Consider the following 16,482-nt stretch of genomic DNA (forward strand, 5'->3'; position numbering starts at 1 on the left):
AACAGAAAAAATGTATGTCTGAATAGGAAAAATGGAAGCCTAAACACTGATAAATTTACACAGATTGCAGGACAATCAGCTTTCACGTGGCCCATTAGCAATTTTATATTGAACAATAGCTTAAAAAGCTGAAATATTAATGCCATTCAGTCCAAACAGTAAAGCAGAGGAATATAAAACAACTTGCTAGAGTTTGTGATTTTGTTGTTACTATCCCATGACAAGGGCAGTGCTGACAATGTCAATCCGGTGTACATTTATCCAGTGTGAGGCAAGGTGCATTGTGGGCAGTTTGTATAAATTGGAAAGTTTGATTAGTCTTTCCATAGAACATTATTCACATTCACAATGGGAAAGGTAATGTGGCATATATTAGTATGATAGTATATTTTACTGCTACAATGTTATGATATTAATTAATCTGATATAAAATTATTGGAAAGGTAATAGGACTATTACATTACATATATCGGTAAAATATTTGTTAATACTACTTTCTAATACTATTTAATTAATTACATATAAGACAATGCATTAATGCATAAAATAGCATTTTATTATTTTAATACTTCATTGTGTTAAAATTAATTATTTTGGTACATACAACATGACAAGAAAGGTTATCTGACCTGTTCTATGGCAAATTGCATGTATTATTAATATATAATATAAATATAATAGTAGTTAATTCTGCATTTGTAATAGTGTTTTACAGTATAATTAAAAATACTAACCTCATTTGCAAACATACTTAATTAAAGAATGTAACTCACTTGCAATATTTTACCATAAACAGTATATGCAGCGCTATTAAAAATACTAGTGTATTCTTTTATGCCCTTTGGGCACCCACAGACACATTTACTCTAGGTAAATAGTGTTGTCGCAATATACAGTATAACAGACTCTAATTTAAATATTGCTTATTGTCCGCTATATAGGTTTATGCATAGTTACATGGTAGTAGACCTAGCATCCTTTTTAAAAGGTACCTAAGATATGAGGAATAGGGATGACTGAAGAAGAGAGACACACTAAGTATAAATTAAAGGGGTATTTCCATCTGGGCATTCACATACAGTTAAATTAATCTGTCATTTGTAAACATTTTTTTCAATTGGATGTTATTAAAAAAACATATTGCTGTGTAAAGATAATTTCTCATAAATGCAGCCATGTTGTCCCTTTGAAACAAAATAGCTTCCTTGGATACGACCACATCACATTTTGGCAGCGGTGGCCAGCCATGCGCTATTGAGCTCTGCCTGACCATCTGGATTCAGGGTTTATTACCACAGGACAGCTGTGGGTCATGCACGGACATTTCATATGCAAAAGTTTAGTTTTTTTCTGCAATCATTCCAGCATTGGTGGTCGTATCCATGGACACAGTTTTGTTTCTAAGGGACCATATAGCTACATTTGTGAGAAATTATCTTCACACAGATACATTATTTTTTTATAATAACTCATTAAAGAAATGTGTATATATGGCAGATTAATGAATATGAATGCCCAGATGAGAATACCCCTTTAATGTAAGAAAAAGGCACTGAAAGGACACAAATTAGGGGGGGGGGATACAATGCTGTAACATCCATAGCCTTCCCGATTCAGTTTCTAGCAGAATTGTGCCATATTCAAAGTTTCTCTGTGGGGTTCCACTGTAAAGAATGTGCTCTTATGCCTCATGCCCATGACGTGTGCTTTGGTTGTGTCCAAGCCATATAAGCAGCAGCTTAAGCATGACCTTATTATCTTCCATTGGGCATGCTCATGATGCATAGCATGCACTGTGAGACCCTATGCATCTCCAATTGCCTGCACCACATATTATATGGCAGGTACTATATCTGCCTGCGTTTCTGGCGCTGACAGTTAATTCCTATGAACATCAGCACATGGCCCGCTGCTTGTGTGCATGAGGCCTTACATTGCTTTGGGACAAATGTTACAAAGCCACCTTTTATCATTTTAAACTATTAGTAGAAGAGATCCAAGATTCTCCACCATTCTACTCCATACATATAAATTGTGTCTGGTAGAAGGAGAACTCTAGAACATTATATGTAATTAGGCTATAAAAGGAAAATCTAAGGAAGCAGCACTCCTGAAGTAAGGGGGAATTTATTCACCTATTGTGAAGTACAGCATTTCAATGTTTTCCATTTTCTAGTGAATACACAGTGTTCCAAACATATATAGTTTCACTGTCGATGATGGAGGCATATTTCAGCCTAAAACTTAGCTTTAATTCCAAATGATTAAAATGATTAGTTAAATAAGGAATATATTTACCTATAAAGTAATATTGTGTTGTTTTCAATGAGAGCAAATCCAAAAAGCGGTGAATATTTTTTAACTCTTGCAAGTCATCAACACATTTAATGACCTGTTCATGTGCCACTGTCAACAATTAGCCTACAATGGTTGTGGATTGCTCACAGATCATTCACATAAAGTGGAGAGTGCTTCAGCTCTCTCAGCTGCTCACTGCACTCCTCCACTGTGAAAAAGGCAGGATGATGCTAGGGTAATAGTTAAACACAGCTTTGATCCACTACTTGGCTGTTACGCCCTATACTTTGGATCTTTGCTTAGTCCTTACATCATCCTGCCCTGCCCTAGGACCCAATGGGTCAGATTTACTTACCCAGTCCAGTCGCGATCCTGCGGCACATTGTCGGACGCTGATGTCTGGCGCATGTAAGGGCTGATCTTGCGACACAAATTCTTTTTTAAATTCTGCGTTTTTTCCGAATCCGTCGGATTATCCGACGGCCACGCCCCCCGATTTCTGTCGCGTGAAAGCTGACGCCAATGTGCGAAAATCCGATCGTGTGCGCCAAAATCCTGGGGCAACTCGGTGCAAATCAGAAGTTGTCAGGAAACCCGACGAAAGTGTGTGATTGGGACCCCTAATAAATGAGCCCCAATGTGTTTCTTTTGTGCCAGAAAACTCATCAAGGGTCAAATGTTATAAGGCAACTTTCTAGGATATGACAGCACCTGGTCCATGCAGTTGGCACACCGGCATTGATATTAGTCATGGCATGCAGCCCTATCTTTATTCTAACATGGCACGTCAACGCTGACGAGCCCCCTGATCAATCCAATGAACTTCCAAAACATGAGTTGTGACGTATATCTAGGGTGGTGCTTTCAAAATGGTCACATCACACAGGAGAGGCCCACACATCACTTCATGCACCTCCCTCGGGGAAGAGTCTACATCAGTATTGTATCTATGCATATATTGATACCACCCACCCATCCTGTATCATGAGCGGGTTCAATTCATTGCAATGCCTACAACATCATCACATCATGGTCCAACCATCACCCACACCTTTAGTTCTACACCTCCCAGATCAGGGGATGAAAGGAGTACAGGGAGTGGCATACTTGACATTATAACATGTGAGCAATGCAATATGCAATGCAATGGTAACTGTAGGACATTTTATAGATGTTAGATAGAGATGAGCGAGCACTAAAATGCTCGGGTACTCGTTATTCGAGACGAACTTTTCCCGATGCTCGAGTGCTCGTCTCGAATAACGAGCCCCATTGAAGTCAATGGGAGACTCGAGCATTTTTCAAGGGGACCAAGGCTCTGCACAGGGAAGCTTGGCCAAACACCTGGGAACCTCAGAAAAGGATGGAAACACCACGGAAATGGACAGGAAACAGCAGGGGCAGCATGCATGGATGCCTCTGAGGCTGCTTAATCGCACCATTATGCCAAAATTATGGGCAACAGCATGGCCATGACAGAGTGACAGAATGAAGCTAGATAGCATCTAAAACATCCAACAATTGACCCTGACACTATAGGGGACTTCATGCAGAGGCAGCGGCAGCAGCGGCAGGCTAGAGAGTGGCATGGCGACATACCCTAAATGGACTCAGGCTTCAAACCAATGGGTGGCAGAGAGGAACCAAAGGAGGTGAGCAAGATGCGCTCAAATAATATCGGTACATGATAAAAGTTTGCCAGTATATTTTGTGGATTACACAGCAGGGTGGCGACAAAGTTAACATGGAAGCCATGAAAACAACCCAAAATTCGGCCTGACACAGCTCGTTTGATAAGGGGACCATGTATGGAGGCAGTGAACTAGTAGTAGATTAAAGGTGCTGCAGTTAAAACTATGTTAGTTGGATCTTGGCATGGAGCTGGCGCTCCGCTGCCAGGCGAGCTTTCGCCAATCCAAGCCCCTGTCTCTAGGCTACTCCCCAAACAGCACTTCTAAGAACCTTTTGTATAAGATCAAGTGTAATAGCGTTCTTATAAGTTTAGGATATGGCGGGTGAGGGGAATGGAAACAGATGCGCAAGAAGCGCTGAAATAATATTGGTAAATGATAAAAGTTTGCCAGTATATTTTGTGGATTACACAGCAGGGTGGCGACAAAGTTAACAAGTTTGTTGTGGAAGCCATGAAAACAACCCAAAATTCTGCTTGACACAGCTCGTTTGATAAGTGGACCATGTATGCCTACAGTTCATGCCAGACGCTGCTCTGGCTGCCAGTCTCCTTTTGAATACAGTTTAAAATAATAACCCTCATCCATAAAGCTCTGTATAATGCTGCACCCCCCTACCTCTCCTCTCTTATCTCAGTCTATCGCCCAACCCGTGCTCTTAGATCCGCCAGTGATCTTAGATCAACCTCTACCCTAGTGCGGACCTCCCACTCGCGTCTCCAAGACTTCTCTAGAGCTGCACCAATTCTATGGAATGCTCTGCCCCGGACTATCAGACTAATACCTAACCTCCAAAGTTTCAAACGTGCTCTTAAAAACCATTTCTTTAGGCAAGCCTATAACACTCATTAACTGCATGAAGTTTTAACTCTTCTACTAACCCGTCCTGTGTCGTCCTCCCATCTGTTATCCATCAACCAACAGGCACCAGACTTCTATGCAGTCCCATTCACCCTGGACCTGGTGACGGCTGAGTGGTTCAAGCGACAGCAATTCCATTTATTATATTTTGTTCTATTCCCTAAGAAGAATGGCTTGACCATTAAAAATTCTTTTACCTCGTGTTACCCCATCATCTTCATAAACCGTAAGCTCTGGCGAGCAGGGACCTCACTCCTGTTGTTCCATACAAATGTTGTGCTCTGTTACATTACATTTGTATTTGTTTCCTATGATTTGTAAAGCGCTACGGAATATGATGGCGCTATATAAATAAAGATTATTATTATTATTATTATGGAGGCAGTGAACTAGTAGTAGATTAAAGGTGCTGCACTTAAAACTATGTTAGTTGTATCTTGGGATGGAGCTGGCGCTCCGCTTCCAGGCGAGCTTTCGCCAATCCAAGCCCCTGTCTCTAGGCTACTCCCCAAACAGCACTTCTAAGAACCTTTTGTATAAGATCAAGTGTAGTAGCGTTCTTATAAGTTTGGGATATGGCGAGAGAGGGGAATGTAAACAGATGCGCAAGAAGCGCTGAAATAATATCGGTAAATGATAAAAGTTTGCCAGTATCTTTTCTGGATTACACAGCAGGGTGGCGAGAAAGTTAACAAGTTTGATGTGGAATGCCCTGTAATAGCTCTTGGGCGGTGTGCCTTTTATCGGCTAGGCTCAGCAGTTTGAGCACCGCCTGCTGTCGCTTAGCGACGGCACTGCTGCTGTGCCTAGAGCTACCGACTGATGGCGCCATGGCCACGGATGGTAATTCGGAGGAGGAGGAGGTGGAGGAGGGGTGGGAGGAGGAGGAGGTATAGTAGGCCTTTGAGACCTGGACCGAGGTAGGCCCCGCAATCCTCTGCGTCGGCAGTATATCACCAGCCCCAGGGTCAGACTCGGTCCCAGCGTGCACCAAGTTAAGTGTAGTAGCGTTCTTATAAGTTTTGGATATGGCGGGTGAGGGGAATGTAAACAGATGCGCAAGAAGCGCTGAAATAATATTGGTAAATGATAAAAGTTTGCCAGTATATTTTGTGGATAACACAGCAGGGTGGCGACAAAGTTAACAAGATTGTTGTGGAAGCCATGAAAACAACCCAAAATTCTGCCTGACAAAGCTCAATTGATAAGGGGACCATGTATGGAGGCAGTGAACTAGTAGTAGATTAAAGGTGCTGCAGTTAAAACTATGTTAGTTGGATCTTGGCATGGAGCTGGCGCTCCGCTGCCAGGCGAGCTTTCGCCAATCCAAGCCCGTGTCTCTAGGCTACTCCCCAAACAGCACTTCTAAGAACCTTTTGTATAAGATCAAGTGTAGTAGCGTTCTTATAAGTTTAGGATATGGCAGGTGAGGGGAATGTAAACAGAAGCGCAAGAAGCGCTGAAATAATATTGGTAAATGATAAAAGTTTGCCAGTATATTTTGTGGATAACACAGCTGGGTGGCGACAAAGTTAACAACTTTGATGTGGAATCCATGAAAATAACCCAAATTTCTGCCTGACACACCTCGTTTGATAAAGGGACGATGTATGGAGGCAGCTATATGGACGACTTTTGGAGGAAGCAATGGAGACAACGTGTGGAGGCTGCTATGGAGACAATTTAATTTGGATAGTGCCTGTATGTGGCAGTCCAAAAAAGTTTTCAAACCAGAGGAGCAGGTAGGTGGCCCTCCAGAAAAATGGAATAGATTGAGTGCCTGTATGTGGCAGTCCAAAAAAGTTTTCAAACCAGAGGAGCAGGTAGGTGGCCCTCCAGAAAAATGGAATAGATTGAGTGCCTGTATGTGGCAGTCCAAAAAAGTTTTCAAACCAGAGGAGCAGGTAGGTGGCCCTCCAGAAAAATGGAATAGATTGAGTGCCTGTATGTGGCAGTCCAAAAAAGTTTTCAAACCAGAGGAGCAGGTAGGTGGCCCTCCAGAAAAATGGAATAGATTGAGTGCCTGTATGTGGCAGTCCAAAAAAGTTTTCAAACCAGAGGAGCAGGTAGGTGGCCCTCCAGAAAAATGGAATAGATTGAGTGCCTGTATGTGGCAGTCCAAAAAAGTTTTCAAACCAGAGGAGCAGGTAGGTGGCCCTCCAGAAAAATGGAATAGATTGAGTGCCTGTATGTGGCAGTCCAAAAAAGTTTTCAAACCAGAGGAGCAGGTAGGTGGCCCTCCAGAAAAATGGAATAGATTGAGTGCCTGTATGTGGCAGTGCAAAAAAGTTTTCAAACCAGAGGAGCAGGTAGGTGGCCCTCCAGAAAAATGGAATAGATTGAGTGCCTGTATGTGGCAGTCCAAAAAAGTTTTCAAACCAGAGGAGCAGGTAGGTGGCCCTCCAGAAAAATTAAATGCATAAAGTACTATAGGTAGAGCCAGTGGGCCCTGTCAAAAAATAGCCAGTTTCCTCTGCTTTACTGTACAAAGAGCAGGAGAAGGAGGAAAATGAGGAGGAGGAGGAGGAGTGGATAAATTATTCAGGTTGAGCTTCCTTCACCTGCTGGAGATTGGAAATTAGGAGAAATCCATGCTTTATTCATCTTGATAAGCGTCAGCCTGTCAGCGCTGTCAGTCGACAGGCGTGTACGCTTATCGGTGATGATGCCACCAGCTGCACTGAAAACCCGCTCGGACAAGACGCTAGCGGCAGGGCAGGCAAGAACCTCCAAGGCGTACAGCGCCAGTTCGTGCCACATGTCCAGCTTTGAAACCCAGTAGTTGTAGGGAGCTGTGTGATCATTTAGGACGATGGTATGGTCAGCTACGTACTCCCTCACCATCTTTCTGTAAAGATCAGCCCTACTCTGCCGAGACTGGGGACAGGTGACAGTGTCTTGCTGGGGTGACATAAAGCTGGCAAAAGCCTTGTAAAGCGTACCCTTGCCAGTGCTGGACAAGCTGCCTGCTCGCCTACTCTTCCTCGCTACTTGTCCCGCAGAACTACGCACTCTGCCGCTAGCGCTGTCAGAAGGGAAATACTGTTTCAGCTTGTGCACCAGGGCCTGCTGGTATTCATGCATTCTCACACTCCTTTCCTCTCCAGGGATGAGAGTGGAAAGATTTTGCTTGTACCGTGGGTCCAGGAGAGTGAACACCCAGTAATCGGTGCTGGAATAAATTCTTTGAACGCGAGGGTCACGGGATAGGCAGCCTAGCATGAAATCTGCCATATGCGCCAGAGTACCAACGCGTAAGAATTCACTCCCCTCACTGGCCTGACTGTCCATTTCCTCCTCCTCCAACTCCTCCAATTCCTCTTCTTCTGCCCATACACGCTCAACAGTGAAGGACTCAACAATGGTCCCCTCTTGTGTCTCGCCAACATTCTCCTCCTCTTCCTCCTCCACCTCCACCTCCTCCGATATGCGATGAGAAACAGACCTAAGGGTGCTTTGGCTATCAACAAGGGAATCTTCTTCCCCCGTCTCTTGTGAGGAGCGCAAAGCTTCCGACTTCATGCTGACCAGAGAGTTTTTCAACAGGCCAAGCAGCGGGATGGTGAGGCTGATGATGTCGGCATCGCCACTGACCATCTGTGTTGACTCCTCAAAGTTACTCAGCACCTGACAGATATCAGACATCCACGTCCACTCCTCATTGTAGACTTGAGGAATCTGACTGACCTGACTACCAGTTCTGGTGGAAGTTGACATCTGGCAGTCTACAATCGCTCGGCGCTGCTGGTAAACTCTGGATAACATGGTCAGTGTTGAATTCCACCTCGTGGGCACGTCGCACAACAGTCGGTGAGCGGGCAGTTGGAGGCGGCGCTGCGCTGCCCTGAGAGTGGCAGCATCTGTGCTGGACTTCCTGAAATGCGCACAGATGCGGCGCACCTTCGTGAGCAAATCAGACAGATTGGGGTATGTCTTGAGGAAACGCTGAACTATCAGATTTAACACATGGGCCAGGCATGGCACATGTGTCAGTCTGCCGAGTTGCAGAGCCGCCACCAGGTTACGGCCGTTGTCACACACAACCATGCCTGGCTTCAGGTTCAGCGGTGCCAGCCACAGATCAGTCTGCGCCGTGATGCCCTGTAATAGTTCTTGGGCGGTGTGCCTTTTATCGCCTAGGCTCAGCAGTTTGAGCACCGCCTGCTGTCGCTTAGCGACGGCACTGCTGCTGTGCCTAGAGCTACCGACTGATGGCGCCATGCCCACGGATGGTCGTTCGGAGGAGGAGGTGGAGGAGGGGTGGGAGGAGGAGGAGGCATAGTAGGCCTCAAACACCTGGACCGAGGTAGGCCCCGCAACCCTCGGCGTCGGCAGTATATGACCAGCCGCAGGGTCACACACGGTCCCAGCCTCCACCAAGTTAACCCAATGTGCCGTCAGAGATATATAGTGGCCCTGCCCGGCAGCACTCGTCCACGTGTCCGTGGTCAGGTGGACCTTGTCAGAAACGGCGTTGGTCAGGGCACGGATTATGTTGTCTGACACGTGCTGGTGCAGGGCTGGGACGGCACATCGGGAAAAGTAGTGGCGGCTGGGGACCGAATACCGAGGGGCGGCCGCCGCCATGAGGCTGCGAAAGGCCTCGGTCTCTACTAGCCTATAGGGCAGCATCTCCAGGCTTAGCAATCTGGAGATGTGCACATTAAGGGCTTGGGCGTGCGGGTGGGTTGCACTATATTTGCGTTTCCGCTCCAGCGTCTGGGGTATGGAGAGCTGAACGCTGGTGGATGCTGTGGAGGATCGTGGAGGCGACGATGGGGTTTTTGTGGCAGGGTCCTGGGCAGGGGGCTGACTATCAGCTGACACAGGGGAAGGAGCAGTGGTGTGCACGGCCGGAGGTGAACGCGCTTGTTGCCACTGAGTGGGGTGTTTAGCATTCATATGCCTGCGCATACTGGTGGTAGTTAAGCTAGTAGTGGTGGAACCCCTGCTGATCCTGGTTTGGCAAATGTGGCACACCACAGTCCGTCGGTCATCTGGTGTTTCCTTAAAGAACCTCCAGACTTCTGAAAATCTAGCCCTCGCCACAGGAGCTTCACTAGTTGACACATTTGGCGCTGATGCACCAGCTCTGGCCCTGCCTCTCCGTCTGGCCCCACCACTGCCTCTTCCAACCTGTTCTGGTCGAGGACTCTCCTCCGTCTCAGAAGCACTGTGTTCACCCGGCCTCTCAACCCAGCTTGGGTCTGTCACCTCATCATCCTCCGATCCCTCAGTCTGCTCCCCCCTCGGACTTCCTGCCCTGACAACAACTTCCCCACTGTCTGACAACCGTCTCCTCATCGTCGGACACCTCTTTACACACTTCTTCCAGTACGTCAACAAGGTCATCATCACCCACAGACTGCGACTGGTGGAAAACCTGGGCATCGGAAAATTGCTCATCAGCAACCGGACAAGTGGTTTGTGACTGTGGGAAGGGTCCAGAAAACAGTTCCTCAGAGTATGCTGGTTCAAATGGCAAATTTTGCTGGGAGGGGGCAGACTGGGGGGGAGGAGGCTGAGGTGCAGGAGCTGGAGGAGTGCCGATTTCGGTGACATGGGTGGACTGCGTGGAAGACTGACTGGTGGACAAATTGCATTGTCGGCAATCCACGACATCACCTGTTCGCACTGTTCTGGCCTCAACAGTGCTCTACCACGAGTCCCAGTAACTTCAGACATGAACCTAGGGAGTGTAGCTCTGCGGCGTTCCCCTGCTCCCTCATAAGCAGGTGGTGTCTCACCCCGCCCAGGACCACGGCCTCTGACCCCTGCAGTAGTTGGACGCCCACGTCCCCGCCCTCGTCCTCTACCCCTAGCCCTCGGGTTAAACATTTTGAAAATGAGAGTTATAACTTTAATTTTTTTTTTAACTTTTTTTTGTGTTTTTTTTTTTTTGTGTGTTTTTTAGTTTTTAAAACCAAACGATGCTATCCTATTGCTATGGCTATTTTCTAGCCAAGTATGAAAGCACACTGCTATGCCAGATGAGATGACGCTGAGTTATGAAAAAAATAAACGTAAAATAAAAAAGGAAATGGCAGACTGTGCCTAATTGAAATACAACCCCGGGCCCTAATAAATTTTCCCACTTCGGTCTTTGCGATGGATATGTGCGTCACTAAAACACAGTGGTCGCAAGTCTGACTCCATATTGCTCACAATTTGCTAGTAGATGCACTGCAACAACTACAGCCACCAGCAGATCAACCAGAAATCAAATATATATAACGCTACTGTAGGCGTAATTAAGCCGTTTGTATTCTCCTATGGCTATTTTCTAGCCAAGTATTACAGCACACTACTATGCCAGATGAGATGACACTGAGTTATTAAAACAATAAACGTAAAATAAAAAGAAACTGGCAGACTGTGCCTAATTCTACTCAAACCCGTAATAAATTTTCCCACTTTGGTGTTTGAGGTGGATATGTGTGTCACTAAGAGCTAAACACAACGGTAGCAAGTCCCCCTGCAAATTCCTCACAATATGGTACTAGCTGCAAATAAAAAAAAAAAAAAAATTATAACGTTATTGTAGCCCTAAGAAGGGCTGTTGGGTTCTTTTAGAATCACTCCTGCCTAACAGTAAGCTAATAGAACACCCTAACGCTTTCCCTGACCAGCAGCAGCTCTCTCCCTAGCGGCATCCAGACAGAGAATGATCCGAGCAGCGCGGGCAGCGGCTAGTCTATCCCAGGGTCACCTGATCTGGCCAGCCAACCACTGCTATCTACGTGTAAGGGTACCACGTCATGCTGGGTGGAGTGCAGAGTCTCCTGGCTTGTGATTGGCTCTGTTTCTGGCCGCCAAAAAGCAAAACGGCGGGAGCTGCCATTTTCTCGAGCGGGCGAAATACTCGTCCGAGCAACGAGCAGTTACGAGTACGCTAATGCTCGATCGAGCATCAAGCTCGGACGAGTATGTTCGCTCATCTCTAATGTTAGACTAGAATTAACTACAGGAACAGGCACTGCTTAGATAGGATAGGATAGATTTTCTTGAATATGACAGATAGTTTGGTCTGAAGGAGAGAATTGCCCAGGTCACTGTCTCAGTGAAGAACTTTAGAAGCTACAAACATGCCTTTACATTTTAGTCAGTTAAGGTCCATTGTGCTTCTTTTCTTAGGATCATCTTGTCCCACTTACCTCCTCTAGGAGATGGTCTTAGTTCCTAAATATCTCAGTATCAAGGATATTGCTTTAATGTTCCCCTGATAAAGTGACAAGATATGTTTTGAAATGGGGATGTGCAACATCCCTGCCATTGCAAGGCAGAGGGGTTGTTGCGAATACGTCCCAATATGTAGCTCGCAGCCTGTGTTGAGTCTGATCAACCCCACAGCAGGTCACTACACAACACGGGGAACACTGCAGCGGTAGATCCTGCCTGGTAAGGCAGGAGTTAATTGTTTAATGTGATGTCATTCCATCGGCCAATCACATCTGTTATCTTATTGTATTGTAAGCTAGGATGCAATTGGAGGAGTAACCACCACCTGACCAGTGGGAGTAATAAAACCCCTGGTCAGGAAATTTCTAGAGATCAGAAGAAGAATGGAGTTAATCCAGTCAGGTTAGTCTCTGAGAGAGACCAGTACAGTGCAGCCAGTAAAACCAGATCAGACCAGTCTAGTCAGACAGAGGAGAGCTTAGCTCACTGCCTGAGCAGCTCTGAGGAGTTAGTGAGAGTGAGATATCATCCTACCTTTAAGGGTGATATCTGAAGTAACCCAAGACAAGCTTAAGTATCCTACTAGGACACAGCTATCTCCCAGCCTGCCCTTACATCCATGCTGGTGATCAATCCCTGTGGTTCCCTCTCCAAGTGCATCCCCAGCCTGTTACCATTGTCAAGATTTGTTTGGCACGTTATCCACTGTTCCTGTTGGTTCCAATAAAGAACTGTAAGTTACTGTTGTACAACGTCTGCCTCCATCTGATCCCTGCTACTACGGCTGTCACCATCATGGGCACCCTATGCACTACACTGGGACTCATACTCCAGACCCCAAAGGGTTGCCCCAGGGAGAACTACTACAGCAGCCTCTCCCTCATCATTTCTTGCCAACTCCACCTGCTGGAGACCTGCCAGGCTGTTGGACAGTTCTCAGGTCCCCATACCAAGCACCGTGACACTAGCGTGCCTAGGCCGCAACTACCAGCCACTCAGGTACTGCAGGCCGCGGCTGTCTCCAGGCCCCAAGAAAAAGGCTAGACCCTGGTGGGGGATGTTGCAGATGTCTTTTTGATCTTTAATATCCGACATATGTTCCTGGATTCTCTTTTTCAATTGTCTGACAGTCTTACCAACATAGTCCAATGGAGATGTACAGGTGGCAAGAAAGACTACTCCCACAGAGGAACAGTTTATGAAGTCTTGTATTTCAAACCTCTCGCCTGTGGATGCACTTGTAATTAATTTTGGTGGTGTAATGGACTTATAGGCTAAACAGTGGTTGCATCTAAAGGATCCCTTAGGTTTTCTGTCCAACCAGGTATGTCTAAGTTTCTCTGGAGTAAGATAACTGTGGTCTATATGGTCCTTTAGATTTCTTCCTCTCCTATAGCTAATCGCTAGTTGTGAGTACATAATTTTGGCCACTTCCCTGTCATGTGGAAGATTGTCCCAAAAATAATTATGGCTGAGGATAAAAGGGCCTCAACATCAAGGCTAGCTAGATAATGATCTTTTTTTAATTTGTAGGCCTTCAAGCTTCTTCAGGACTTCCATTGTATCACTCACATATGTAAGGAGGAACAGGACAAAAGGCCTTAAATGGAACCTGTCACCAGGAGACCTATTTTTAGCACTCCAACAGTCCCCACAGAGCATAGTACATACTCTGCCAAAGTGTTTTTGCATTAAAAATTGGTTTTACAGAAAAAAATATATGTTATATTGTACCTTTCATTAGCATCTGCTGTGTGACTAGGCACTCATCCACTGGGAGTGGCAGGAAAGGAGCAGCTTCCCCCCACCCTTAGGAAACAGCTCCGCCATGTGTCCTTTTCAAATATATGAAAACACCCATCACTTGGCTTAGCAGCACCCCCTGCTCCCCACACAATTCCGAGTGAGGGGAGTTATTCATATATTTGAAAAGGACACATGGAGTAGCTGTTTCTCAAGGGTGGGGGCGAACTGCTCCTTTCCAGCCACTCCTAGGTGCCTAGTGTCTAGTCACACAGCAGATGCTAATGAAAGGTAAAATATAACATCTTTTTTTCTGTAAAACCTTTTTTTTTTATACAAAAACACTTTGGCAGCGAATGTACTATGCTCTGTGGGGATTGGGGAATGCTAAAAATGTGTCTCCTGGTGACAGCTTCCCTTTAATATTTTATCCAGATAGCAGCTGTCATTCTAAGTTAGACTATTCATTCCTGAAACATTGGGTTTACCCCTTAATGGTGGTTATGTCTAGAGAACTTTCAGGATGGAGTAGAATGAAGCTATCTGGGGACATTTTGGAAACATGAATTCATATTCTGTCTCTGAGATTACCTTATGTGCAACTGCTGAATCCAAGATGTTCCTCAGTTGTTCATCCTTAAAAGCATCTGTTGGATTCTATAACATTGGTCATCCCTAAGAATAGTTAAAGAAACATATTAAGAAATGTGCTTATCTATGCATACAATGTTCTCACCCTTGTCTGATGGTTTCATGACAAGGATGGGATCTTGCTGCAATGAGTTTAGAGCTTCTATCTCTTCCTTACTGAAGTAGTCATGTTGGTATTTTGTAGGATCTAATTTTTCAAGACCTTTTGTGACTAATTCAACATCATCCTGCCTTTCCCAATCTAACCCTAGGATCCAACAAGTTTAATTAGTGCCATAAAACTCATCAAGGTTCAAACATTATTAGGCAACTTTCTAGGGTATAACAACACTTAGTCCATGCAGTGCACATGCTGGCATTGATATTAGCCATGGTGCGCGCCTATACAGCCATATTTTTATTCTAACATCAAGGCACGTCACCACTGACGAGCCCCCTGATCAATCCAACACTATTCCAAAACGTCAGTTATGTCATATATCTGGGTTTTGCTTTCAAAATGGCCATGTCACATGGGAGAGGCACTCGCATCACTGCATGCAACTCCCTCTGGGGCACAGTCTATGCATATATTGATACAACCCACCCATCCTGTATAATTGGTGGTGTCAATTCATCGCGAAGCCGAAAACATCATCGCATCACGGTCCAACCATCTCCCACACATCTAGTTCTGCACCACCCAGTTCGGGGTTCCAAATGTATATACTTTGTGCCCTATTTATCAAAATAGTCTTAGGGTGTGAATACAATGTTAATATTGCATGGTTACTAAAGTTGCTAAAAAATAATTTTGTTATGAATTACTGACAAAATGTATTAACTGAATGTGGCTGGCCACAACTCAACTGCTTCCCAGGGACTTCATGGCCATGTATTTTCACTATTATAGAACAAATGAATTTGCCATCAAATGACAGTATAGTTATCCGTTATCCAGTTTAAGAATTGTAATGATTGATTTGTTCCTCTTTGTTGGACACTTTTGATGAGTGTAGACCATAAAGTATACAAATGAATGAATAGCACTTAATTTCTGAAATTAAAATAAAATTCACACGTTAAAGCAAAGGTTACAGCAACAGTATTTTATTATCTTCTAGATTCTCTTCTATGAGGACAGGAACTTTCAGGGTCGATCTCATGAAAGCAGTGGCGACTGTTCAGACCTGAATTCTTATTTCAGTCGCTGTAACTCCATCCGAGTAGAGAATGGAAACTGGATGATCTATGAGCATCCAAATTACGCTGGTCAACAGTACTTTGTCAACAGGGGAGCGTACCCAGATTGTCAGCACTGGTCAGGTCTCACTGACTCCATCAGATCCTGCCGTTTAATCCCTCAGGTAAGAAGACTAATCTAATGTCTGTGAGACAGATATTATTTTAGCCAATTGATTTACCACCAACTTGTAAAATTGATATGCATGCTATTTGTGTCTAGCACCGTGGCTCCTCCAGAATCAGGATCTATGAAAGGGAAGATTTCAGGGGTCAGATGATGGAGTTCACTGAAGACTGTGCTCATGTGAATGAAGAATTCAATTATCATGACATTCACTCTTGCAATGTCTTAGAAGGACATTGGATCTTCTTTGAACAACCCAACTACAGAGGCCGTCAATACTACCTGGAGCCAGGAGAATACAGGAGATTTACAGATTGGGGAGCCATGAATGCTAGAGTTGGATCTTTTAGACGCATAAGTGATTTGTACTAAAATGATGATTTTTTTTCCATGTACTTAAATTAATTACAATTTGCCTTATACATTCATTTTCCTGAAAGATTAAAAACCTGCATTCACATTGTCTGCATATTATTTTTTAACAGAATGAATATTATTTGGTACCTCTACAGTCACTGCAACACAGAAAATTGCTATGGAATAGTAACATTATTTACATAATTTCCTGGCAAGAAGTTTACCCAGCAGTTTGATCCTAAAAGGAACCTGTCAGTAAAAATTGACCTAAACCAGATCAAATTTCTTTTATGTCCCAACATGGTGGCATTCTCCAGCAAGTGAGCTTTGAAGTGAGAAGTAAAATAGTTGTAT

The 16,482-nt window shown here is 44.8% G+C and overlaps 1 protein-coding gene across 1 annotated transcript; it reads left to right on the forward strand.

The window, feature by feature from the left end:
* Positions 1–268: 268 nt before the first annotated feature.
* Positions 269–16,234, forward strand: LOC140074568 (gamma-crystallin 2-like). Its single transcript, XM_072119561.1, has 3 exons — positions 269–357; positions 15,527–15,769; positions 15,868–16,234. The coding sequence occupies exons 1-3, from the start codon at positions 349–351 to the stop codon at positions 16,141–16,143; spliced, it is 528 nt and encodes a 175-aa protein (XP_071975662.1). The 5' UTR covers positions 269–348; the 3' UTR covers positions 16,144–16,234.
* The last annotated feature ends 248 nt before the right edge of the window (positions 16,235–16,482 follow it).

The sequence above is a fragment of the Engystomops pustulosus genome, chromosome 8 (genome assembly GCF_040894005.1).
Source record: "Engystomops pustulosus chromosome 8, aEngPut4.maternal, whole genome shotgun sequence".
Classification (NCBI taxonomy): Eukaryota; Metazoa; Chordata; class Amphibia; order Anura; family Leptodactylidae; genus Engystomops; species Engystomops pustulosus.